This window comes from Vespa crabro, chromosome 11 (genome assembly GCF_910589235.1).
Source record: "Vespa crabro chromosome 11, iyVesCrab1.2, whole genome shotgun sequence".
NCBI classification, from domain to species: Eukaryota; Metazoa; Arthropoda; class Insecta; order Hymenoptera; family Vespidae; genus Vespa; species Vespa crabro.
This window is the reverse complement of record NC_060965.1, coordinates 6,321,005-6,348,848: the sequence shown is the minus strand read 5'-3', so window position 1 is coordinate 6,348,848 and position 27,844 is coordinate 6,321,005. Positions and strand designations below refer to the sequence as shown.

The 27,844-nt window shown below is 25.5% G+C and overlaps 1 protein-coding gene across 6 annotated transcripts in view; it reads right to left on the bottom strand.

Annotated features, from left to right (window-relative positions):
* Positions 1–12,554: 12,554 nt before the first annotated feature.
* Positions 12,555–27,844, bottom strand: part of LOC124427936 (cell growth regulator with RING finger domain protein 1-like) — a 28,804-nt gene continuing 13,514 nt past the window's right edge. For 5 of the 6 annotated variants that reach the window (XM_046971400.1, XM_046971401.1, XM_046971402.1 and 2 more), the window contains 4 exons: positions 17,141–17,312; positions 15,108–15,249; positions 13,981–14,088; positions 12,555–13,458 (listed from right to left, as the gene is read on the bottom strand). In XM_046971400.1, coding sequence (XP_046827356.1) covers positions 13,000–13,458; positions 13,981–14,088; positions 15,108–15,249; positions 17,141–17,312 — 881 coding nt within the window. In that variant the 3' untranslated portion in view covers positions 12,555–12,999. The remainder of the gene's footprint in view (positions 13,459–13,980; positions 14,089–15,107; positions 15,250–17,140; positions 17,313–27,844) is intronic. The other variant, XM_046971405.1, reaches the window with a different exon arrangement.

Sequence of the window (27,844 nt, the reverse complement as noted above, 5' to 3'; positions counted from 1 at the left end):
TCGGAGTCAAATTTCAAAATGGTTGTACGGTTAAAATCATCAGCGAAATTTGGATCGAATATATTTTATCAAAGAAACGAATAAATGAAAGAAGAAAGAAAGACAGAAAGAGAGAGAGAGAGAGAGAGAGAGAAAGAGAGAGAAATTTTACGTTTATAATTTGATATTGGATAAAAATGATAAAAAATGACGATCTACGGCGATTATTAAAACAATTCGTGTTTGAACTGACGTTATACTCTAATATAATCTAATATTGTCTAATTAACAATTCACTTTTTTCTAATTTTTATTCAATTTTGAATAAAACAATAGAAATTTATTAGTTATTCTAATGATTAATAAAATATTTCGTTTAAATCGAAATTACGATTTCAATATATTAATCTTAATTGGATAAATAAATTAGATAAAGTCAAATACAATTTAAAATTTAGATATTGCTATGTATAATCTCATAAAAAATTAATGAAAATGAGTAAATTATTAATAGTTTCATAAAATGAAAATTTTCATTCATGAAACTACAACACCCATCCTCTCCCCTTTGCATATTATTTTTAAATATAAAAACAAACTGAAAAGATAAGTACGATTTAATGTTTTCCATTATTATGCAATATCTAATAAAAATAATGAAAAATAATTAATTATTCCTACGATTAGAAAAAAATTTTCTTTAACTGAAATTACAAACCGATATATATATATATAATTTTTTTTATTACAGAAAGTTGTACTACTTTTTATTAAATATTTAATATACAAATTTTATTAGAAAAGTGAGAGAGAGAGAGAGAGAGAGAGAGAGAAATGTATGAATAGAATTAAAAATAATTCAATTATTATCGTGACATTAAATAAAACTGATAAGAAATAAATTATCTGATACAATTATTAAGAAAAGAAAAAAAGAACTGTTTAAAATTGAAATTACAAATTATATTTATATAGTACTATTTTACTTTTGTTATATTTTATATAGACAAATAAACATGTGATTAAAATCGATTCAATTATTCAATATCAGTACTCATAGTGTGAAACGTGTATTTCTTAATAAGCTAAGATCTATATATATATATATAAATCTTAGCTTTTAATATATATATATATATATATATATATATATATATATATATATATATATGCATACATATAGATCTAAGCTTTTAAGGAATATATATATATATATTCAATTCGATATATTGTATCTACTTAGGACATAAATCTCTCTCCCTTCCCCTTCCATCAACTCAATATTCTTCTTACGACATAAAAAATTTAATCAAAATTTATTGAATAAAATTATTCGATACAATTGGAAAAATATTCCTTGAGAAATAAATTCACCGTCGCTATAATGAAAACGCGTTTAACAAGTTCGTATATTTTCGAAATATACTTGAACCGTACTTGAATTTAAATTCCTTTCCCTATTACCCACTAATAAGTGTAGGGTAGTAATAACTTTATATATAATACTTAAGAGTAGATAATAACCTATCTTATCCTTAAAACTCTCATTGTATTTCGTCAAAATTAGACGATTAGAAAGGTTAATGAAGTTTGTAAGAGTAATAAACGAAGTTTTTATTTCATGATTGGTTCGATTATGTTCGACTAAGAGATATATCCGAATACAATAGCAGTGATCATACCCACATACGTGTACATATATACATTTAATACATAGATATAATAATATGCATGTAAGATACGTACATATACATAAATATATATAATACTTATATATAATATTATATAAGAATATATACATATGATATATATATATATATATATATATATATATATATATACAAGTATACATACATATCGTAGATACGTATATAATATATATTTAAGTATACATACATATCATAAATACATATAATGTGTATGTAAGTATACGTACGTATATTGTACGTATATATGAATAACTATGTTCCTATTTCATGAAACAAGTTACTATGTGTACTATGTAATTTAACAGATAGGAATGGGTCATGGATGGGTTGTCATGTAATATGGGTGAAAAGCAGAACTATATACAGTGCATTCAACGAAAACGATCTTAGAAGAACATGAAAGATATTCAGTCAAATGGAAAGGAAAAAAAAAGTAGAAAGACAGAGACAAAAACAGAAATAGAATGATAGAGAGACAGAGAAAGAAAGAGAGAGAGTGATGAAGAGACAAAGAAGAAGGGAGGGGAAAAAAAAAGAAACGAGAAAATGTCTATGTAAGAGAAGAAGACGAAGAAGAAGAAGAAGTAACGGTGTCCTGGAGCAGCGATAAGGGCCACCCGTTGGCGCCACAACGATACTGGAATGTCAGATTTCTTTCGAATTCCAAATGGAATCGAACTTACCTCCACCCCTACCCAAACCCCTCAAACCTCTCAAACCCCTGAAACCCTTCAAACTCCCCTCCCAAGGAAAAAAACAAAACTCCAGAATTCCAATCTCTCGATTTTCTATCTTTATTTCTTTTTCTTTTTTGTTTGTTTGTTCTTTTTCTCCCTCCTCCTCCGCCTTTCTTTTCTTTTTTTCCTTTTTGTAATTTTTTTTCCTTTTCTTTCTTCTAGCATTCTCTCTCTCTGTCTTTCTCCTAGCATTCTCTTTCTCTTTCACTCTTTCTCTCTCTCTCTCTCTCTCTCTCTCTCTCTTTCTCTCTCTATCTTTATCTCTGTATTTCTTTTTTTTTGTTTCTTCGTTACTCTTCCTCTTCCTCTTCTTCTTCCTCTTCCTCTTCCTCTTTCTTCAAGAAAGTAGTAGCCAACACGGTAAGACAAATGAAAACAAAACTCGAGACACTGCGCTCTTCGGATTTCGTACTTTTTCGAATCAGTTCTCGTACAGTAGACGTACCACGACTCGGTTCAAATTCGTTCGCCACGTTTTTTTTACTTTCTTCTTCTTCCTCTTTTTTAAAATTTTCATGTTACACCTTTTAACGCCAATCAACAAATTATTTTGAATTTATTAACATCTTCGTCTTGTTCATTGTCATGATCGTTTTCGTTACGTTACTTTCGTTTACGTTACTTTCTTAAATGTTTTTTATCTTAGATCCGATCGATTTGATTTTCGTCTATCGTCTTATATAGTGATAGTGAACGGTGAACGAGGATATAAATATAATTAAATATCAAACTATTCTGTTTCGTGAATATCTGTATTTGTTCGTGTGTGTATTTTCTATGTATATGTATTTCTATATGTGTGAGAGAAAAAAAAGAGAGAGAGAGAGAGAGAGAATATGAATGTGAGTGTATTTGTATGTGTTCTTGCATGATCATTGTCATAAGATTTGTTATTATCTTTTTAGTTTTCTTTTTTTCTCCTTTTTTCTTCTCTCTCTCTCTCTCTCTCTCTTTCTTTCTATCTTTATCTCTCTCTTTCTCTATCTCTATCTCTCTCTCTTGGGAAGAGAGCAGAGAATTCTTTTTATATCTATATTTCATAAAAAAAAAATTTTTTTTTATTAATTATAAAATTTAATCGGAATAATAAATGATATCAGTATCATTTGTATTATTGATAATTCGTAGTTATGTAGAAATTTGTTTTTTACTGGTACTTATAATAAAAAACAAAAAAAGAAAAAAATAATCGTAACATTTTAACAAATCCTATGTAAAATTCAATCTATTAATCTTATATTGTATATAATTATTTATTTTTTAATCAAGCAATATGATCGATGAATAATATATACGAAATTTTTATACAATGTTTACGTTAAATTAAATCTAGATAGATATTATTTGTTTTTATTTATCTGATATTCATCGTTTTGAATCTATTAAAGGGATATAACAGTATAGCTATTTTTTTATTTGAATTAATTTATAAGAAAGATTTAAAATTTGTTTTAAAAATTTGTTTATATCTATTTGATATTGAATAAAAATTACATAAATTAGATGATTGATTATTCTAATTAACAAAACAAAACAAAAAAATTCATTATAAAATTCATCCTACTGTATTATTTTTTATATATTAAATCTTTTTTTCCATTATCATGTTAAATGTTAAATAAAAATAATGGAAATGATTGTCGCGATAACTAAAAAGAAAAAAGAAAACAAAAAAAGATTACTTCTTGCAAAGATATTATATTTAATATTAACCAAATTTATCAATAACAAAAATTATTTTTTATAAAATGTCAATGATGAAAAATTTTTTTAAAACATTTCTATGACAAATTAATTTTTATTTAAAATGAAACTCTTTATAGATAGAATTATATCTACGTATATTTACAAGTTAATTATCTGATTTACGTCATTTATTTTTTGTATTCATATCAATGATCATTAAATGAGATTTATGATTTTGCATAACTGAAAAAAGAAAAATAAGAAAAAAAAATAAAAACAAAAAAAATAAAAGTAAAATAAAAATAAAATGTTCTTTATTATACTTCTTATCATAATGTTTAATACCCATACATTCGTATATATTGTTTATGATTATACAAAATCTTTACAATATCAAATGAAAAGTATAATTCTTTTTTGTTATTAACAAAAAAAAAAAAAAAACAAAAAAAAATGATGTTCATTGCATACGCATACTTCTTGTCATAATGTTCCTGCATATTCATATAGGACATTTATCGTAATAAAAATATCATTTTTTATAATTTTTTCGTATATTACTTTTTAAATGTTAATTAATTGAAATATTATTAAAGTACAGTTTACAGATTATAGATTTTCCTTTTTTCCATTTTTTCCATTTTTTGTTTTTTTTTGACAAACGATGTATCTATCCATATAAATAAATTAATAATAATATAAGGATAATAATTAAATAATATTTGTTTTTTATATCATATTATCATTATATATTTTAAATTCAACGAATTACTTTCGATAAATTAGTTAAAATAAATTTTACAGAAAGAAAATCTTCAATTGTGTTTTATCGATTATTATACCAATAATCGTAGTTAATTATTATGTATTTCTTTGCTATTTGTTTTCATTGAATGATATTTTTCTTCGATAATGTTACTTTTTATTATTTTTTATCCGCTTTTTTTCGCTTCTTTTGCTTCTTTTTTAAATTTCTTATTCATTCCTCGTCGTCATAAATATAATAGGTAAAATAAAAATCTAAGATGTATTGATAATAATCGAAATAATACAATCGATATGACGTATTTTACGACATAGCGATTTATCTTGTATTAATTAACATACAGTTTTGATGATAAGTAAATAATAAAGAAAAAATATTATTCGTTTGCGTAATAATTCTCGTATTTAATCGTTTCTTTTCTTCTTCTTCTTCTTCTATTTTTTTTTTTTTTTAATTATAACGACATTTCAATTATCTGTTGTCTATGTAGCATTAAATTAAATTAATTGCAAAATTTTCGATTTGATTTCATTCTTTCCTATTATACTACATTAATTTCGATTATTATTATCGAAACGTATAAAAGAGATAAGTGAATAGGTAGATGTGTTAATTTGAAAAAAAAAAAAGAAAAAATTTTTTTTAATGTCGGAAACGAAAAGCATAAAATGGCGACGTTATGTGAATACTTCCTTTCGTTTTTTTTTTATTTTCACGACGAATGTTTGTTTTTTATTATTTCAAAATATTTCCTTAAAATGTTAATGCTATTAGGATTTATTTCTTTATAATTTTCTTGAAATATTTTACATTGTTTATAATCTAAATAATTTTTTTTTCTTCATATTCCTCTAAACGTTGTACTTTATTATTCCTCTTAATGGATGTATTTTTACAAATTAAACATCTTCGGACCAACGAATGTATTTTTACAAAATAACATACTAAATTTTGTTAATTCCAATTACATTGAATTAATCAATCTTTTTTTTTTCTTTTTCAAATACATTTTATTATTTATTTAATTAAATAACGTACAATTATCTCGTACCTTATAATTTATAAAATTTAATTTAGGATCTTAAAAAGGATTAGAAAAAAGAAATTAAATACATTATCGAGTTCATAACAAACGTAAAGATATTTTATTAAAATTGATTTTTTCTTTTTCTTTTTCTTTCTTTTTTTTTATAGAAATTTGAAAAATACTCTATCCGATATTATTTATTTAAATATATTAAAACTTATTGATACTATATGATTAACGATTAAAATTATCAAAAGAAAAAGAAACAATTATATAAATTGAATATTATCGAGTTCGTTCAATAGGTAATATTTAAAATCTTTTCCTTGGATTTGAATTTTTGACTTTCCTCTTTTGTTTTTTATTGTAATTAAAAAAAATAAATAAATAAATAAAAGAAAAATAAAAATACTTTCTGTCTCTCTGTGTACATATGTCAATAGTATTATATTAATATGTATAGATATAAAATATAAAAAAAAAAGTATCAACAATATCGTCTATTAGAGCCAATTCAATAATTATAAATTTGCTAAAAAAATCTTCAGAAAAAAGCATTCTCTCTCTCTTTCTCTCTCTCTCTCTCTCTCTCTATCTCTCTCTCTTTCTCTTTCTCTCTCTAAATCTTTTAGAAATAAGAAAGAGACAAAAGGAACGAAGAAAGAAAAAGAAAAAGACAATACCGATTTGCAAATCGTTCCTAACGATAAATCGTTGGTCGTGGTAGTATAAAATCGTCGAAAAGGCAAGAGGAGGTAACGATTTCGCGAAAAGAAAAAGAAAGAAGAAGAAAAAATAAAAAAAAAAAAAAGAAAAGAAGGAAGAACAAAAAAAGGGATAAGGAGAAATCAAAGACGAGGAAGAGAGAAAGAGAAAGAAAGTAAGAAAGAAAGAAACAAAGAGAAAGACAGAAAGACGGAGAGACAGAGAAAGAAAGAAAGAGGGAGAGAGAGGGAGAGAGAAAGAGAAAGAGAAAAGGGTAGAGTCGAAGGACTCGAGTAAAAGGAGAGGGATTGAAAAGGGGCGGTGCCACGTTTGCGCCATAGAAAAACACGTGGAGGGGAATAAGAAGAGAAAAGGAAGAGAAAGAAAAGAGAGAGGAGAAAGAGAGAGAGAGAGAAAGAGAGAGAGAGAGAGAGAGAGAGAGAAAGAGAAAGAGAGAAAAAAAGGAGCTCGGTGAGTGCGGTTAACATGAAATAGCCCTTAGCCGGCACGATAGCCACTCTTTAGCCTGATGGACTCCCGACTCTCTTCTCAAACTCTCTCTCTCTCTCTCTCTCTCTCTCTCTCATTTTCTTTTTCTTTCTTTCTCACTCACTCATCGTCCTTCGCCCGCTTTTGGTTTGAACGACCTGGTGGGTATCACTCTTTCGACTATCTCTCCCTCTCTCTCTCTCTCTCTCTCTCTCTCTCTCTCTCTCTCTTTTTGTGTAAATTTTTTTTTCTTTCTTCTTTATTCATTTATTTATTTGTCTCTTTTTAGAGAAGCCTTTGTATTCTTACCGTATTTCTTTCAAAATAACACAACGTAGTACAGCACAATACAATATCCATGACATTTTTCCTTTTTCGTAATGTTAAAAAGTCAATGAAAATCGTTCGTTAGACTGTTATTATTCTCCAAATGTGTACGCATAGTATAATTTATCCTTAAGTATTATACCAGAGATAACGTTCATCATAATTTTTTTTTACGCTAATGATACGTTTAATGTTCAGCGATTTTTGTCGACCCATGGAATCTTCTTTATTTGTTGATTTTTTTTTCTTTTTCCTTTTCTTTTTTTTTTTATTTTTCTTATTTTATCTTGGCCTTATCTAATTTCTCTATTCATTTCGTTTTATATATATGTTTAACTTACTTTCCGCAAAATTTCTTTTTCTTCCAGTTTGATTTTGTAAAATTGATTTCTCTTTTTTTATAAAAATAAAAAATACACACGCACCACCTGGATGTTTTACTTTTTAAATAAAAATATATCATGCAGTATTTGAATGCAGATTAGGAAAAAGAGAAATAAGATTTTTGTTAATGAAAAGAATTGTGTTTGTTATTTTTTTCTTTTTTTTTATTTATATGTATGTATATGTATGTATGTATGTCAGGTTTATCAAGAAGGAGATTGAAATGTCGTAGTTATAAGTTTTTATTCTCGTTATTTTACTTACAAGACAAATTAGACTATTATTTCTAGACATTTTTTTTTTAAGATTTATTTTTATTTTTGAATTAAAAAGTAAGCTTGTTAAACTCCTTAAACTTAATTCCGTCTTATTTGTGAAACGTTAAGAGATCGTAAATATTCTAGATTATTATCATAAACAAACTACAATAGAAATCTTCGAAAGAATTAAAGATTCGTTTTAAAATATTTATATTTATATATTTTGTAATTTAAAAAAAAGAAAAAGACGCAGTTATTTTTTTCCTTCGTTTCATCGTTTCCTTATCATAAGCTGGTAATATATTTTTAGTTCTTCCAGACTTCTTTCAATACTCTGCAGATGGCACTTTAGTACAACGAGTATTGGTGAAATATTTTTAACTGCTATCGATATAGTAGAGTTCTACTTATCGTATGAGTAATCTAATCGTAATCTGAAGTTCTATACCGGGAAAATTTGAATCACAAATATCGGCTTATAAAGTTCATATAAAAAGAGAATTTAATCTTATTTTATTTTTTAGATATCAAATCTTAAAAAAAAAGAAAATAAAAAAAAGTATATTTATATAATAGTAAATGAAATTTTCAAAATATTCTATATAAAATTCACAAAAATTTTGTTAATTTGTAATTATAATAATATTCAATTTGTTAAAAATGTAATATCATTATTGTAACTTAGCAAATATATATATATATTATTATTATTATAATTATTATTATTATTATTATTATTATTATTATTATTATTATTATTATTATTATTATTATTATTATTATTATTATTATTATTATTATATAAAGATAGAAAAGAGGATAAAATTCAAAAAGTTACTTAATCGCAGAGTATGCTTTATTAAATAAATTATGTACAAATCCTCGCATTCGAAATTTTAATCGTTGAAACATACTTTACTAATACAATATATAAATAAGAGTATTGTGATATTCTCAGCTCTATAATACGATTTCTTCACATTATCAGAGGCCATTATTTTTGTGAGAGAAAAAAAACTATATTATGAGAGAAAAGCGTTTTTCCGATCACCGACTTTTTGTGACAACAATTTTTACTTGCCAAGAAAAAGAAAAGAGAAAAAAAAAGAAAAAGAAACAAAAAAAGCAATGAATGGAATAATCTTCGATTAAATACTCGAGTAAAATACTCGTAGATCATTAAAAGAAAAAATTAATAGTAGTCAATTGTTAAAAAAAAAAGAAGAAAAAAATATTCTTTCTCTCTATGTTTTTTCTTAAAGAAGAAAAAAAAAGAAAAAAGAAAAAGAATGAAAATCTTTTCTTTTTCTTCATTTATCGATTTTATCTCTTGGTCTTGTCCCTTTTTAGAACAGCGATATTTTCTTTTAACATTTGACAATATTAGAGTTATCACAGACTGTGTTATTTATAGCTTAAACGCTAATACAATCTTAAAGTAAGAAAAATTATGATAATTAACATTTTTCTACCTTTTTCCCCCTCTCTCTCTGTCACTCTCACTTTCTCTCTCATTGTTAAAGCATATACAAGAAGGAAAGAATTAAATGAACTTGCATCGTACTAAAAAAAAAAAGAAAAAAAAATTTTCATTAATTCTTTTTTTTCTCTTTCCTATTTCGTATATATCCTTCATTGTCTTTCTCTATTCTCTTTCTTTTTAGTATCTTCTTCTTTTTTCTTTATGTTGCTTTATCGCTGTTTCTGGACGGCAGAATATTAACAATAATGATACAAGGAACGCGATAACAGATGCGGTGTCTTATCATTCTTCTTCTTCTCTTTCTTTCTCTCTCTCTCTTTTCTTTTTTTTTTAATTTTTTTCATGGACACATTAGAAGCAAAAATATTTTTTTATTACCATTTAGTATCGTAAGAAAGTTGTAGCGATTGTTAAAGAAAATTCTCTTCTTTTCGTCTTACTTTTATATTTTCTTCTTTTTTTTCTTTTCTTCCTTTTTTTTTTTATTCGGACGTAGCTATATATATATATATATATATATATATATATATATATATATATATATATATATTTATATTTATATATGTATGTATATATATTTTTTTCTTTTCCTTTTCTTTTTTTTCTTCTTTTTTTTTCATCTTCGCTATTTACATATTAAGTGTTAATACAAAACGATATTTTTTTTTTTTAATCCTTAAAGGCTATCTCATCATGAATAAAAATTTCTTTTTTCTTCACATCTTCTTTTTCCTTTTTGATCCCCCCATCCGCCTTTTTTTAATTAAAGTGCATTTATAATTTGTAATATTGTTTAAAAATTTTATTAATTATTGATATAATGTTGGTAACTTGTTTTTCCTTTTTTCTATTCTTTTGTGAATATTTGTACAACTTAATTAATTTTCATTTGATTTTAATTAATTAATTAATTAATTAATTAATTAATAATAATAACAATAGTAATAATAATAATAGTAGTAATAATAATAATTATAATAATAATATAGATATAATAATAGTGATAATAAAAAGAAAGAAAGAAAAAAAAAAAGGAAAAAAGAACTCATAATCGAATTTGTTTTAACTTAATTAACACTTATGATAGTTTTTAAGGATTAAACATTTATAATCTTCTTCTACCTCTTCCTCCTACTCCTTCACCTCTCTTCTTTTCTTTTATTTTTTACCAATCGTATTTTCACAAAGAAAATTAAAAAATGAACACAAAAAACAGAAAAGAAAAAAAAAAGAATAAGAATAATAATAAATGAACATTACGATTACTTGGTGGTCCTATACGCACTTATTATCATATAATTTTATAATTACATTTAAAAAACACACGTACACACACACACACACACGTATATGCACATGCACAGCACACGTACGTATGGATGTAAAAACGTATATGCATTAATTAATTAATTCAATAAATGAACAAATGGTTTAACTAATTGAATAATTTATCGTTTACATTTAAATTCCTCGCTCGATTTGTTTTATTATCGGAAAGAAAGAAAAGAAAAAAAGAAAAAGAAAAATAGACAAAATAAAAAAAAAAAAGAAAAAGAAAAGAGACAAAAAATTTGTTTATATTTAAAATTATCACAAGCAACACCTTTGCTTTTTTTCTTGCTTTTTTTCTTTCTTTCCTTTTTTTTTTGATTTTACTATCTTTCTCGATTAGAATGGAGAAAGAGAAGAAGTTTTCAGAATATAAAAAAAAAAAAGAAAGAAAGAAGAAAAGATGGAAGAAAAGAAAAAGAAAACATGGAGATAGTTATAGATCGTTAATTTTTTTCTTTTGTTTTGACTTAAAAAATAAAAAAATACATCTTTTCGTTTTCTTCTCTCCTTTTTTGTTTTTGTTTTAAATACTAACAAAAACCAGCAACAATTACGAGATAACATTCGTATGTGTGCGCGCGTGTGTGTATATAGGCGCACATTTGTAGATATAGTTATCTTTATGTTATACGCGAATTATGATAGTTAAATTAACAATTAATATAATTAATGCTCTTAAGACATATATATATATATATATATATATATATATATATATATCGAATATTAATAATACTATACAATTACATATACAATACATGTTATATAGTAATATTAATAATACTATACAATAATATGTTTAGAATTCAGTACGAATAATAAAATAATGATATTTTCTTTTCTTTTCTTTTCTTTTCTTTTCTTTTCTTTTCTTTTCTTTTCTTTTCTTTTCTTTCTTTCGTAAGTCAACGAAAATGAAAATGAAATGGAAAAAATTATGAGATCTATGATGTCTAAACTTATTTCATTTCATTTCATTTCATTTCATTTCATTTCATTTCATTTCATTTCATTTATCTTCTTTTTTTCCTTACATACCATCGTATTTGTTTAGCTATGGCTCTATTTTGTATATGTGCGCATATATATATATATATATATACACAATATATATATATATATATATATGTGTGTGTGTGTACGTAAGCGCATATTTTGTATGTACTTATCTTTGTTTGCTCAATCGCACTGTATTTTTTATTTTTTTTTTATTTTTTTTTATTTTTTATTTTTTTTTATGTTTTTTATTCTTTTTTTTTTAAGTAGGCTTAATATTTTCACATTCAATCAATTCATTAACAACAAAGTTGAAGAAATTCAGACTTTACGCTATTCGATCTTGTAGTGAAATATGATGACTTGAATACTCGATTAAAATTCTAAGAGATTTTTCAAAACTTTGTCGATAAATTAGAAATAATAATAATAATAAGAAGAAGAAGAAGAAGAAGAAAAAAATAAAGAAATGGATACGCGAAGGATCGACGCAAAGGATCGACTAAAGTAGTTTTTAGATCCTTTCAAAACTTACATACGCATACATTTATTACATAAATGTGATAAAGAGAAAATTATTATTCTCTCTCTCTCTCTCTCTCTCTCTCTCTCTCTCTCTCTCTCTCTCTCTCTCTATCTCTCTCTCTCTCTCTCATACATTGTTTTCTTTTCTCTTTTAACAAGTATCATAACAAACTTAAAATATATATACGTTCACACGATATAAAACCAACCAATCATACAAAAGATCCATAATCATTAATTAATTGGAACTTATGGGATCACTCGGAATAGCCTTGGTATTATTAATTTTTTTCACTTCTTTCTTCTCTCTCTCTCTCTCTCTCTCTCTCTCTCTCTCTCTCTCTCTCTCTATTTTTCGCTCTCTTCTTTTTTTCTTGTTATTATTTCCTATAACTCGTACGAATATAAGAGAGATGAATAGAGTGTAGTTGAAAATAATTAAAAATATTCGATTGAAAAATTTGAAGAAGGAATAAATTTATAATATTTAAAATTATCGCGATTTATATCCTCCTTCCTATATACATATCCATACATATCAACACCCACCCACCCCACCCATACACACACACACACACATGCACACACAAACATCTATCGTGCAAATCCAAGGAAATCAGTTAATCTGTCGTTCCAATCATGCAACCAATGTGTTGGTCCATGGTTTGTTTGTCTTTGTTGTTTACAGCATTTATTCGTGTCCTTTTCAATTGGCATATATTCCTCTCCGCGAATACAAAAATAACTTTTAATCGGGCTACGACACATTGGACAACGATCGAGCTTACCGAAACAGGATGCACATATGCAAGTATGCCTGCACGGTAATAGGGCACGTGACAATGGAAAATATTGACAAACTACGCAAAGTTGTTCCCCGGCTGTATTCCAAAATGAACCCTCGGAATCACTATTACCCGATGCTACCAAAGCACCTCTCGTTGAACTGCCATTATTGTTACATGGTTCGGCTAATGCCAATGCTGGGCCCAAGCCAGATGACACTTCACCTTCGTCGTAATTCGTTGAATTTCCAGTAGCCAGATATAATTGCTAAAAATTTCATATATATATGTATATGTATATATATATATATATAAACATTAAAACATGTATATAAATTATGTATAAATTATAATTTATCAGATATCGACTTATTCGAAAATTTCTTATATAAGGGTTAAAACTAAAGACAATGACATATTTATCATACAAATTGATTTATTTAAAATCGAAAAACAACAACAACAATAACAACAATAACAACAACAATAATAATAATAATTTTATATTATTTAAAATAAATAAATAAAATAAAAGTAAAAAAGTAAAAGTAGAAAAAGATTGAATCTAATTTAGAATAGTTTTTCTATATATTTATTTTATTTATTTTTTAACACTGTTGTGTTATGTAAATAAAAAAAATTTGATAAAGAAAAAGAAAAAAAAAGACAAAGAAAAAGAAGAATATTTTCAATCTTCGATGATACGTTGTGCATATACTTAATTTGTGCAATATTCTTAATTGTATTTAATAGATGTTTATAAAAATAGTAACGACGAATGGATACTGACCTTGAGACAGGATAATTGCCCATTAGCTTGCTTCAAATATTGTGCTAAAATCGAGGTCGGCAATGTGCACACGTTGTCCTTAATATGGACGACATTCACCAAAGCAACCTTTCGAAAAGAAAAAAATATATCAAAGAAAAATGTATTATTAATACAGAATATGAGTATAAGCTGATTAGAATTAAATTGATATAAGTAGAACGAATTAATCTTTCTCTTTCTTTTTTCCTTCTCTTCTCTTCTCTCTTTTTTTTTCTAAGTAATCACATTCACGAATTTATTTAAATAACTCTATTTTCATTATTTGCGAGATAATAATAATAATAATAATAATAACAATATGTATACATATATATATATATATATATATATATATATATATATATATATATATATATATATATATATATATATTTTGTAAGAAAAAAGTTCATGATGGAAAAATTTTAATTAATTTTTAGTAATTTGCAAATAGACATTGATGATAGAAAATAATTTCGTGTTTCTTTTTTACACAATTGTTTAAAAAAAATAAAAAAAAATTCATGAAATAAAATACGAAATAAAAAATTAATAAATAAAATAAGATATCGAAAAATATTCTCATGAACATATGATCAATTACACGACACAAATTTTAAATAAGATGATTTAATCATTGTTGGAGAAAGAGATTCAGATAAGAATATAAATAGATCGATAGATAAATAAATAAATAGAGAGTGAGAGAGAGAGAGAGAGAGAAAGAGAGAGAGAAAGAAAAAGAGACAGAGAGAGAAAGAGAGAGAGAAAGAAAAAGAGACAGAGAGAGAAAGAGAGAGAGAAAGGAAAAATGATTTGTATTAACAATTGCATCAAGATTATATTATTAATGGCAGGAAATAATTCTTTTTTGTTACACAATTTCTTAGAGAAAAAAAAAAAAACGATACAGACATACATACACGCAACTAATTATGGCAGAAAATTATTCTTTTTTGTAGCATGTTAAAAAAAAGCAATGAGCGAAGCAATATCCGAAATACAGAAAAAAAAAAGTAAAAAAAGAAAGGATCACCATTAAAGAAAGAGAAAGAAAAAGAGAAAGAGAAGAGGGGAAAGGAAGAAAAGAAATAATTCGTACTTACAGTTTCATCAGGATGTGGATCGCCATTATCTCTGCGAGTGAGGAATATCACTAACGGATAACAAAGCCGTGGTGGTGTTCCCAACTCTAATTCTGGTGCCGGAAGCGATAATCTCAATGTTTCTTCTCCATGTGGTTGTCTACTATATTTAATCGGTAAAGAAAATTCTAGTTGAAGTTTAGATAACATTTAAACAGTTAGTTTCTCAGAATCATAACATTTCTTTAGGAAGTTTATAACATCAACTTTGATTCTGTGATGATTTTTATTACTGTTTACGATTAAAGAAAAAAAAATATATAATCAAATATATTTTCTATTGTTGGATTTAACAGCTATCCCTTTTTTCTATTCTCTCTCTCTCTTTTTTTTTTTTTTTTTTAATATAACCATGTTTAATACAGTTAATTACACGTGTCTGATATTGATGAATTAAAATTAAAAATTAAGATTTATTTTTGGATCTAATCGAGGCTTTTCGAACTTTTTCTTCTATTCTTTTTTTTTACTTTATTTATTTATTTATTTCTTCATTAATTCATTTGTTTTTTTATATTATGATAATAATAATTATTCACGAACGTTAGGAAAAAAGACAAATACAATATTGAAACATACGCCATGACATTTTTATATTTGAAAATATTTCGGACGATTTGCATTAGCATTTAGTGGAAACTAACGAAATTTCACGTGTTGCATATAATCATTCGTAAAATATATGAATGTTAGATAACGAATGTTTTTAAAGAAGGATATTAAAGGAAAGAAAAAAAAATGAAAGAGCGACATAGATGAAAGAAAGAAAAGGAAGGAAGGAAGAAAGAAAGAGAAAAAAAAAAGAAAAAAAAATTAACATAAATTATTGACTTTTAATAAAAAATTAACTTTTAAATGTCACGTGCGATTTGCTTTATCAGGCTTTCTTACAGCTTGTGACCGTGAATATACATGATTAAAAATAATCATCGGTGTTGTTTATTTACAAAGTTCCCGGCATTGCCTTCGCTTATGCCTGGACAAACACTATCTTTCTTTTCTTTTCTTTCGTTTTTTCCTTTCCTTTTTTTTCTTTACAAATGCATGCGATATTTGAACGGTATATTTTAAAAGATGAAAATAACTGAACGTAATCAAAAAGGATGGATGAATTACGAAAGGAGAAAAAAAGGAAAGAAAAAAATAAGGAAAAAAAGGTATCCCTTTCAATAAAAATACATTCGAAAGATTTGATTTTCGTAAGATGTTTTAGGAATTTTAATGTACGCGCAAAGAATGAAAATCGTGAATAAAAATGATTTTTTTTGAATCGTTAAAGACACTTTTTTTATTTTTTTTTGTTTCTTTTCTTTTGTCTATTTGTTCTCAACGTGATCATTTACGACGCAATTGTTTTTCGTCTTTTTGAAATATAATTAACATTTATATTGAAAGTATAAAATTTGAAAAATTCAGTATGTGTGTTTGTGTGTACGTGACGTCCAAATTGTACGATGTTAGATTAAAAATAAAAAAAATAAATAAAAAAAAAAAAAAAAAATTAACAAGAAAAGAAAAAAACTATTGATCTTCTCGATAAAAAATATATTCATAGAATTTTGATTTTTTAAAAACGCTTCGATATTCATGAAATAATATGCAAAAGCTATCGAAAAAGAAGTGTAAATACATAAACATTTAAAAATGGCTACCGTCTCTTTGATAGGATTAAAAAAAGAAAAAAAAATTAACAAAGAAAAATTATATAATAAATGAAATTAAAATTAAAAATAAAAAAAAAATAGTTAAAAAAACATGAATACCTGATGATCTACAGATAATAGAAATGACGATATACGGATAAATCCGACGATCTTTAATCTGACACGATCTTTAAATTACATTGTATTATAGAGAGTTACAATTCTACAAACAAGCAAACAAACAACAAAAAGAAAAGAAACGAGAAAAAAATAGAAAATTTAAAAAAAATGGAGAAAGAAAAAACTTTTTTTTTTTTTTTTTTTTTTTTTTTTAAAGATACAAAAGGATACGTTTGTGGTGGTGTTAAATATTGAGCGTGGTTTTGGAGAAGCGTGCCGTTCAAGGACGCCTCTCTGAGATTGCTCCAGGGCTTCCAAAGGGCCAAGTGAAGTTCCCTTATGCTGACACCCCACATAGCCTGTAGTGAGTACTCAACCTGACTGGATACCTCGCACTCAACTTCTGAAACAGAAGAAAGAAATTCTTTGTTACTATTTGTTTATCTCTTTTTATATTACTCCTTCTCTCTCTCTCTCTCTCTCTCTCTCTCTCTCTTTATCTGAAACAATTATAGAAACTAGAACGCTGTTTTTTAGAACGACTTCGCATTCTGATCTCAAGCACGTTATATCGTGACGATTTTTTTTTTCTTTTTTTTTTTTTTTTTTTTTTTTTTTTTTTTTTTTTTAAGCTGAGCCAACTTTTACCATGTGAATTATAGTTCTGCGATAAAGTATCTTGAAAAAAAAATGGATCAAGAATAATTACATTTTCGTTGGAATTGTAATAATTAAAGTTATTTTATTGCATAGAAACGCACACGTTTTTATTATGTGTACAATTTTAGATTAAAAATGTTACGAAAAAAAAAACAAAAAAAATGAAGATCATATGATAACAATTGATACATAAGAATATTATAATAACGTTATTATCTAAATATTAATTGAAATTCTTCGTCAATAAAATAGTTTGTATTCTAAATGATATCAATAGTTCTTTTCACATTTCATTTTTACTGATTATCCCAATTATATGATGATGTTTTAAATTAATGCACTCGAGCTATCGTAGTTTTATTCTTATATAAACATAGTTTATAAAATTGTATCTTATTATAATATATAATTGTACTGATACTTATTATATAACTAAGTTTATTGTTTATTTTGTTCCTTATAAAAAGGCCACCCTGTATCTGAAAGGAGACATAAATAATTCGTTCATATAAATGATTCGTACATTTGTTTAAAACTTTACGATTATTTATTTTGTAAAACTTCAGGGAGAATAATATACTTAAAAAAAAAAAAGAAGAAAAGAAAAGTCATAGATGATGATAACTAATTTTTTTTATTTAAACGAGATACTTAAAATCAATTTAAATGTTCTAAGAAACAAATTCTGAATTTATTTGGTTTATTATTGTATTATGATAATAATTATTATATTATTTATAATATTAATTATAAATTAATATTAATTATAAATAATATAAATATGAAAATAATGATTGAATCAATATGTCTATGTTCGATCTGTAATATTTTTCTAACGAACACAAACACACACAACAATTTTACTAAATAAAAAGAAATTATTAAAAACACGTAGATAATCACAATGGAAATGATATAAGTTTATTTAACTCCTTATCTAAAATTAAAATCACAGTCTTCTATTTTATATATTTATATACAACAACAAAAAAATAATAATTCATCCATTTATTTAAAAAAAATAAAAAAGGAAAGAAAGAAAAAAAAAATTTTAGATGGCTTTTACAATTATGTCACTAATAAAATTTCAAAGGGGTAATAAAATACTCTAAAAGAAGTAAAAATGTCTATATTAAAGAGAAAAAAAAAATAAAATAATTATTTCTCTGTTAAAAGTCATTTGAGACACTTGGAGTGAATTTTAAATAAACTATGTGAAACTAATTACAATATTATGTTGTTTATTATTAATAAAAGTCAAAGCCCCACAATTACAATATTATATTTTTTATTACAAATACTAATTGAAGCCACGATGAGAGATGGTGTAAATTTTTTTCAATCTTCTGTCTGAAGTTAGACCCATGATTTTCTAATATAAATACAAAAAATAATTCCCCCGCTTGTTTATAAATAAATGAAATAAAATATAAATAAATAAAAAATAAAATTAAAAAAAAAAATAAATCCAAAACACCAAAATAACACTTTTGCAATTACGTTACCAAAAAGATAAAAGATCCAAAAAAAGAAAAAAAGAAAGAAAGAAAGAAAAAGAAAAAAGAAAAGAAAAAAAAAGGAAGAAAAAGAATTAATTTTTCTCTTAAAAGTTATTCAAGGCGCTTAGAACGAATTTTGAACGAATTACACGAAACTAATTACAATATTACATTGTTTATTATAAATACATAGATCGATAGCCACGGAATCAGGACGACACTAGTTAAACGTATCAGTTTAACAATTATCGACGGATCATCAACGCGATAAACATTGTTTTTTTTGTTTTACATATTTTTTTTCGGGGGGGTTTTTTTTTTGTTTATTGATCATTTTACGTACCATTCGTGGCATTGTCATTCGATGTTCTCTTTAGTTTTCCATAGTCTTGGATTTAATCCGTCTTCCTTTATATGCATTCCCTTTTATCTTCATTATCCAAGTGCCTTTAAAGAAACACAATCACACGTAAGTAGAAGCTACCATGCTTATAATATACTCACTAATCACACATGGTTAAAGACTTCTAATGTCGATCGACCTATTGCGTTATCGATGCCTCGTGAATTTTCGATGAAACGTTATAACGGTACATTTAGCTAACGTTTAACTTTGGAATTAATATTTCCTAAATTGTTACATCGTAAGTCCCCAAAATGTTCAGATCATTTACGATCATAACGATCTTATCTGAAATTGCCCGATATATATATATATATATAGATAGAGTGTCCAAAAAGCATGAGACCAAACTTATCCTATGTATTACTGAAGTAAAATGAATGAAAAAAGTTCATATAAAATTATGTCTAAAAATACTTTATTGAAAAGATATTTATGATTTATATTCAATTCATCAATGTAATGATTGCCCAACAATCTAGTGGCCTTCTAAGTCACATGACCTTAACACACCTCTAATCTTTTATTTATAGGATCATATGATAGAGTTGGTTTATAAAAGTACGATAGAAACAAAAGATGAACTTTGAAAATGTATTCAACATGCATATATTATTTCCAATACAATTGGAATACTAAAATATTTCAATTCGGCAATTACTAATTCGACAAATGGAAGCCTGTATTCTTAAAAATGGAGGAATTTTCAAATATTTCTTATAACATATAACTATCATTTATAAATTATAAATATCTTTAAAAGCATATATCTTTTCGACGAAACATGTTTGGATCTAAGTTTATATAAAATTTTTTAATGTATTTTACTTCCGTAATACGTACTATAAGTTTGATTCCATGCTTTTTGGATATCCTGTATATATATATATATATATATATATATATATATATATATATATCCGGTGCGTTATCGTAATTTTTTAAACGGAATTTTGAAAAATCAGTTGTATACTTTTAAACCACAACATGTGAAATTTATTCAATCTCACTTCAAATTTAATCAACTCACTTCATTCAAAATTAGAACCCATAATTTTTATAATTTAAATATCAAAAAATAATTTCTCCAAAAATAAAAAGAAAAATAAAAAAATTAAAAAAATAAAAGAAAGCTCATCGTGTACATCAATTGAGTCATTTTTTATAGGCTTTTTTATTTTTTATTTTTTTTTCTGATTGTAAAATTCAACCACAGCCCCCCTCGAAAACTTTTAATTCTATCCTTTTTTAATCCCATTTTTGTTTGTTTCTTTTTTTATATTTTCTTCTTTTTCATTTTTTTTGTTTTTTTAACTTCGAAGAAACATCTTTTTTTTTCTTTTCTTTTATTGTTCTTTTTCTTTTACTCGTTTGTTTTTTATCGAATGAAGAATAAAAAATCGATAGAATCAATGGTTAGAAGTTATTTGCATAATTAGTTGCTTCGAAGTCAATAAACAGTTACTTATTATCTATAAGCATTATACGTGTGCAAATCTTTCATCTGTTTCTTGTTCGTGTTTCTCTATCTCTACGTTTCAATTTATTATCAAGGCTAAAAAAAAGAAAAAGAAAAAAAAAGAAGAAGAAGAAGAAGAACAAGAGAACAGAAAAAGTCATAAAAACAAAACAATCTGCATATAATTATTGTCTATATCAACTACATGAAATTTGTTACTACTAAAGTAAGCGAATTCAAAATATTAATTTTTCAAATTTTTAAAATACAATTAAAAAGTTTCTTTTTTACATATGTGCATATATATATATATATATATATATATATATATATATATATATATATATATACTATTTATATGTATATATACTATTTAATATATAATATATATTAAATACACATGTCACTGTAAGCTATAATGTGTCTTTCTATAATATGTTTTTTTCTTTTTTTAAGATGAAAATTGTTCTATAATTTTGTTTCTTTTTCGATTTTTTTTTTTAAATCATTAATTACTATTTCTTATAAGAATAAATGGAGTTAGACCACTGTCAAACTATACGGTTCAATTATTGAACCAACTCTGAAAACTTATGTGTCAAGAATTATCGTATTTGTTCGGTATATAAGCAATTTGAAATGATTTAATGATAAATAACATAAAGTTGTACATGTAATTATGGCAATCGGAAAAAATTGACAAATGGAGTTAGGACACTTTCAAAATAAACGGCTTATATATTTTTTTATTTTATTTTATTTTTGTTTTTTACATAAAATCGCACGAAAATAAAAAGAACATTACTATTACTATTATTATTGTAATCAAAAAAAGAAGACAAAAAGAACAAGGATCAATGATATTTCTTACATTAAATTATACGTATAAACAAAATAGAAAATAATAATAATAAAAAAAAAGAAAAAAAAAGAAAATAAAGAAAAAAATATATATTAAAGAAAAAAGAAAAAAATGAAAATATAAGAAATAAAAAAAGAAGGATAAAGAATTAAAAAAAAAAAGAGAGAAAGAAAAATAAATCACCCATTCCCTAATAATTACATTCTTTGCAGTCTGAAGAGTTAAAATTGTCATCATTCATTTTGAGTGATTCATAAAACTTATCAATCTACGGAGAAAGAGAAAGAAAAAAGAAAAAAAAGAAAAAGAGAGAAGGAGAAAAATTATTGTAACATTACTGCATAGTATATGAATTAACATTATTCATATATCTCAACATCGATTTATTTAACGCAATAAAAAATTTTAATTTAAATCATAAAAATGAAAAAATTAATTTCGTAAAGCTGTCATTTTTATCGGATATATGTAAATGAAGAAAAAAAAACAAAAGAAAAAAAGAAATATAGTGAGGCATCGATATTAATTACACATCGTAGTTAACATACATATATATATAAAAGCATTTTCTGTGATTTATATATATATATATATATACATATATAAAATATCTGTGAGTATGTTATAAGTTATGTAGGAATTTAATGAACGTGTAGCTTCTACTTACAGAGTAACTGAATTTATTTAAAGAACCGATTTCGAATTGATAATATAGATAACGTAAAGAAATAATAAATAGTATTATATAATATATATATATACACTTCTTTTCATCTTCTTTTATCTTCTCAAAGAGAGAATTCATTGAACTATTTTTATTTATTTATTCTTTTTTTCTTGTTACATATTAAAAACAAAAAAAAATGCAACCAAATATACACAATATATTATTAATTTAATTCAATGTTAAAATCTGTTTGTTTATATTTTTTTTTATGCAATTTATTCGGTTTAATTTATTTTTCTTCTTTTTCTTTGTTCTTCCTATTTTTGTTTCCAAGATTTTCATCCTTAGGATATTTTTCTTTTTTCGCTTTTGATGGCAGATATTTACTGGGACCTTTTCGTTCGCTCGCGATAGCACGAAGAATCGGAAAATAAAAGAACAAAAAGAACAAAAAAAAAAGGAAAAAAATAAAGTATAGTAAGCAAGTTCGTACGAGGCCACGCATGAGAATGAGACCATTGGTACTGTTATATACCCCCACAGATACAAACTTTTTCACCCTAGTTCTCTAACCTAAATAATATACTGTCATTAGAAATATGTACAATCGTAAATTTATAGACGTTTAACGATTAGCACGATAAAAAAAAAAAAGAAAAAAGAAAAAAAAGGAAAAAAAAATTTTTGTCAGTGTGAGTACTATTTGTTCGTTTTTTATCTTGACGACATCATCTTGAAGAATAACCTTCAATTTTATAATCTTGAAATTATCATAATCCAATGTTCGAACTAAATAGGATTGTGAATAAAAAAAAAAATGATCTATTAGATAAGAAGATCATGATTATTTCGAGGAAAAAATGAGAAAGAAAAAAAAGAAAGAAAGAAACAAGAAACAATCGGGATATAAAAGTACAATGATAAAATTATACGATTTTTCCTAGACAAATTAGATTTTTGTAACTAGTTGGAATACGAATTATTTCGTAGAAAATCGAGTTTGTCGAAATGACATTTGAAACCAGATCAGAATTAATGCACAACTGCTGCAATATTATGCTAAAGTCGATATAATGAAATGTTAAATGTGAGAGAGAGAAAGAGACAGAGACAGAGAAACAGAGAGACAGAGAGAGAGAGAGAGAGAGAGAGAGAGAGAGAGAGAGAGATAAAATGAGAGAGAAAAAAAGAAAAAGAAATACAACCATAAATATTTATTCTACGAAATTCCAATATTTGCACATACGAATCTACGAGCACGAGGCCTTGATATTAAAAGGGAAAAAAAAAACAAACACAAAAACAAAACAAAAAAAAATTTCTTTTTTTAATTACGAATATAAAAATAAAATAAGATAAAATAAAATAGTACTTCCAAAAAATTAAGAAATAAAGAAAGAAAAAGAAAATAATACAAATATATAAAGTAAGTTATTATTATATATCATATATAGTAATATCATAAAAGAAATTTAAATGTTACTTTTACAATTTGAATGTCGCGCCAATTTTTCCTTATGAGAAATACGCCGGTATCGATGGTGGCGACAACATCGTCAAGGTCGTATAATGGTGTCTGCCGGTTCTATGGCGGCGAGAAAATAATGACATAAGTTTATGGCTAGCAAACGAATGCATACACGTATATTATCGTTAATATGGTTTGGTACACCGTATATGACGTAATGCACAGTAAGAAAATGGATAGTCAACGCAATATGCCAGACAAATAAAGTAACTTACGTTTTACGAGTTATATATATATATCTTTCTCTCTCCCTTTCTCTTTCTTTTTTATCTTCGGAGTTACATTTTATTCTATACGGTATATAAAACGTAACAAATGGATATTTAACGATCGATTATTAAATGTTATTATATAATCGTCAGACGAATTTCGTTAGCTTCTTTCGACAAGTTCTTGTTTCTGTTTCTGTTTCTCTCTCTCTCTCTCTCTCTCTCTCTCTCACTCTCTCTCTCTCTCTTTCTCGAACCATCATACCTTTCCTTCTCTTTTTTTCTTCGTTCTATTTCTCTCTCTCCCTCTCTCTCTCTCTCTCTCTCTCTCTCTCTCTCTCTCTCTCGTTCAGATTCTTTAGAAACTAACTGTATCTTTTTCTTTTCAAAAGTTAACTGTATCCATTTACTTTTATTCAAGGAATACCTGATTTAATCAATACAAAAATAAAACTAGCTAGATTTTACTGTTACAGATATATATATATTACATATATATAGCTGTTACACATACACACATACACACCTATATATACATATTAATATTAAAATCTTAGCTATGTTACCAATCAGTAAACGTTTCTCACTTTTGTTTGAACATTTTATTATTGACAAAGTGAATGCACTTTGAGATATACATATATGTATACATATGAACATATGAACCTACATACGACATATACATATATGTTACATTGGGAGTGTCAGTTTTGCGAAGATACTCAGAAATGAGTTCTCTCTCTCTCTCTCTCTCTCTCTCTCTCTCTGTCGAAGATGTAGATATCTTCTATAGAAAATAGAGATTTTCGATAGAGAGAGAGAGAGAGAGAGAGAGAGAGAGAGAAAGAGAGAGAGAGAAATAGATCAAAAAGAAAAAAAAACAAAAAAGAATTAAGAAAAAGAAAAAGAATCCATTTACAAAAGAACTGGAACGAAATGATATGCAATATAATGATTAACATAAAAATGGCTATTTAATGATATAATACAAAGAAATATCAATAAAAAGATCGATTATGTTAAAAAAAAAAAAAGAGGTAAGGTTAATATAAGATACTTTAAAATTCGATAGGTTAGCTAGTTGCTTGCTTGCTAACATGCGTTAAATGATTCATATATACGTAAGGCCATGTGCCATGTATCGCGAGATACTTAGATAATAATATTCAGTGCTTCTCAACCATATTGAAAAGAAATCGATTGAATGGAAATGAGAGCCTTTCTTTTTTCTATTATCTTTTTTATTTTATTTCTTTTTACATTTTTTGACTTTGAACTGATAGATAAGCTAGTATGCAATAACAATATGATTTTAGGAATATGACGTTCATTGTCGAGCTATAATAATAACTATGTTTTAGTCATGTTTCAAAGGGGAAGAGAGATAAAAATATAAAAAAGTGAAGAAATAGAGAGAGAGAGAGAGAGAGAGAGAGAGAGAGAGAGAGAGAGAGAGAGAGAATATAGTAAAATTTTTCTCACGGAAAAGTCATCTAATGGGTGTATGTATGTGTATGTGTATATACGATCACGCACATCCACATACACATACATACGTCATATGTGATCTATATAAATGGAGATAGCGAGGTTGGGATCTCTTTCGCGACGACCTTGAACGGCTCTACGGCTAGTCAGTCACGTAGGCAAATTTGAGGAATTTGATTTCATCTTGAAAGACGGATTTTATATATACACATATATATATATATATATATATATATATATATATATATATAAATATGTTTCATTTGCATAAATATGTTTTATATACATACATACATATATAGTAAATTTTATGAGTTGATGATTCTCTATCTCTCTCTCCCCTCCTATATAATATATATATATATATAGGTCTCCTATGTATATGTATATATAAGTCTCCTATGTATATTTATAATATGTAGGTCTTCTATATATATATATATATATATATATATATATATATATATATATATATATATATATATATATATATATAAAACAATATAGAATGATGTATAGTAATACGTCATTCGTGTCATACTAATTTATGTTAAAATCTTACTCCTTGACTCTATTAATTTATAAATTTGCATTACAATTTTTTTCGCTTTTTTGTTCTTTCTTTTTTTTATACGTATTAAATTAGAATTAAAAATGAAGAATGTTAGATTACAATCTGTTTTAATATTATTAGTCGTACTATCCTGTCATTTCATTCCTCATTAAAACGATTTGTTTTATGTTTTATGTTTTGTTCGATTTGTTACGCATTCGGATATAGTACATTTAAATTATAAAGTCTTGTTAAATTATTTCCTTTCATATGCATGATTACTTTTGAAATAAATTTCTTTCTTTTTTCTTTTCTCGTTTACCTTACATTTTTTTCTTGTTCCGACAACCTTTATAAATATGGCATAATAAAAAAAAACTATCGCCTCTTGAGTGTGAGTACACGTGTACACATACGTATGTAAATAAGTATGTGTAAAAAAAAATCTTCGGAAAATTTTGTGATACCGACCAAGGAGGACAAGGCTGAGGATCATGTTTTGTATAGTTCCTTGTTTTTATTCATTCGGATAAAAAAAAAAAAAAAAAAAAAAAAATCGAATTTTTATTTTTACCTTTCGTCGTCAGAACGAATTATCACTTTTTTTTTCGTATCCATTTTAAAGCAACTTTTATAGTCTCGACTTCTTTTCCTTTGGTATAATAAAAACTGTTTCCCCTCCTCTCTCTCTCTGTCTCTTTCTAGAAAAAGCAACTTCGGAAAATTTCAATACTGACTAAGACAAGGCCGATATACGGTCACGCGATAGCCGCCATATTGGAATCAGAAAAAGAGAGAGAAAAAAGGGGAGAGAGAGAGAGAGAGAGAGAGAGAGAGAACAAATCTTTGCAGATACTCCTACAACGATTCTCAGCCTTGACACTTCCGAAGGATGTCGAAATCATTTGAAGTCGGGTGGAGATGAAATAAGGTTATGTCGTTACTTACTTTCGTTCGTTCGTTCGTTCGCGATCGAGTGGAAAAGTAATCTCCTCGATTCGACCTCGACTGCCAGTATTTTGTGTGTCAATGTTCGGTTCTTTCGAACGAATAGGTTCTCTTTCTTTCTCTGCCTTTTTTTTGTCTCTGTTTCTTTTTCTCTGTTCTTTTTCTTCGTTCACTCGATTATCGCTCGAATTATGGATAAACCTGCCTGTACTCGTATTGTTTAATTTTCTATACTATTATTAACAGGTATAAACTTCTGATTTTTTTTCTTTTTATATTATATTACTAACACTTTGAAAATGTCCATGTATGTCTGTTTTTCTTCTTCTTTTCTGTATGTGAAAACTGTAATAAATAGAGCTCGTCGAGAAATTCTGTACTTAACATTCGTGTTATCGTAATATTTGAAAATTTTCAAAATGTAAAAAAATAACTTCCTTTTTCTTTTTACATTAAAGTATTCTAAATAATCCTTTTATAATATATATATATAAATTATAAATATATATATATATTTCTTTTTTTCTATAAAATAATATTCTAGCGCAAAAGGAAAATAATACTTTATTTCTTCTGCAAATTTTTTTTATATTCCATAATAATTATACGGTTTGTTCTTCATTTTCTCGTTAACTCTACGAGGTAAAATATCTCTGGTC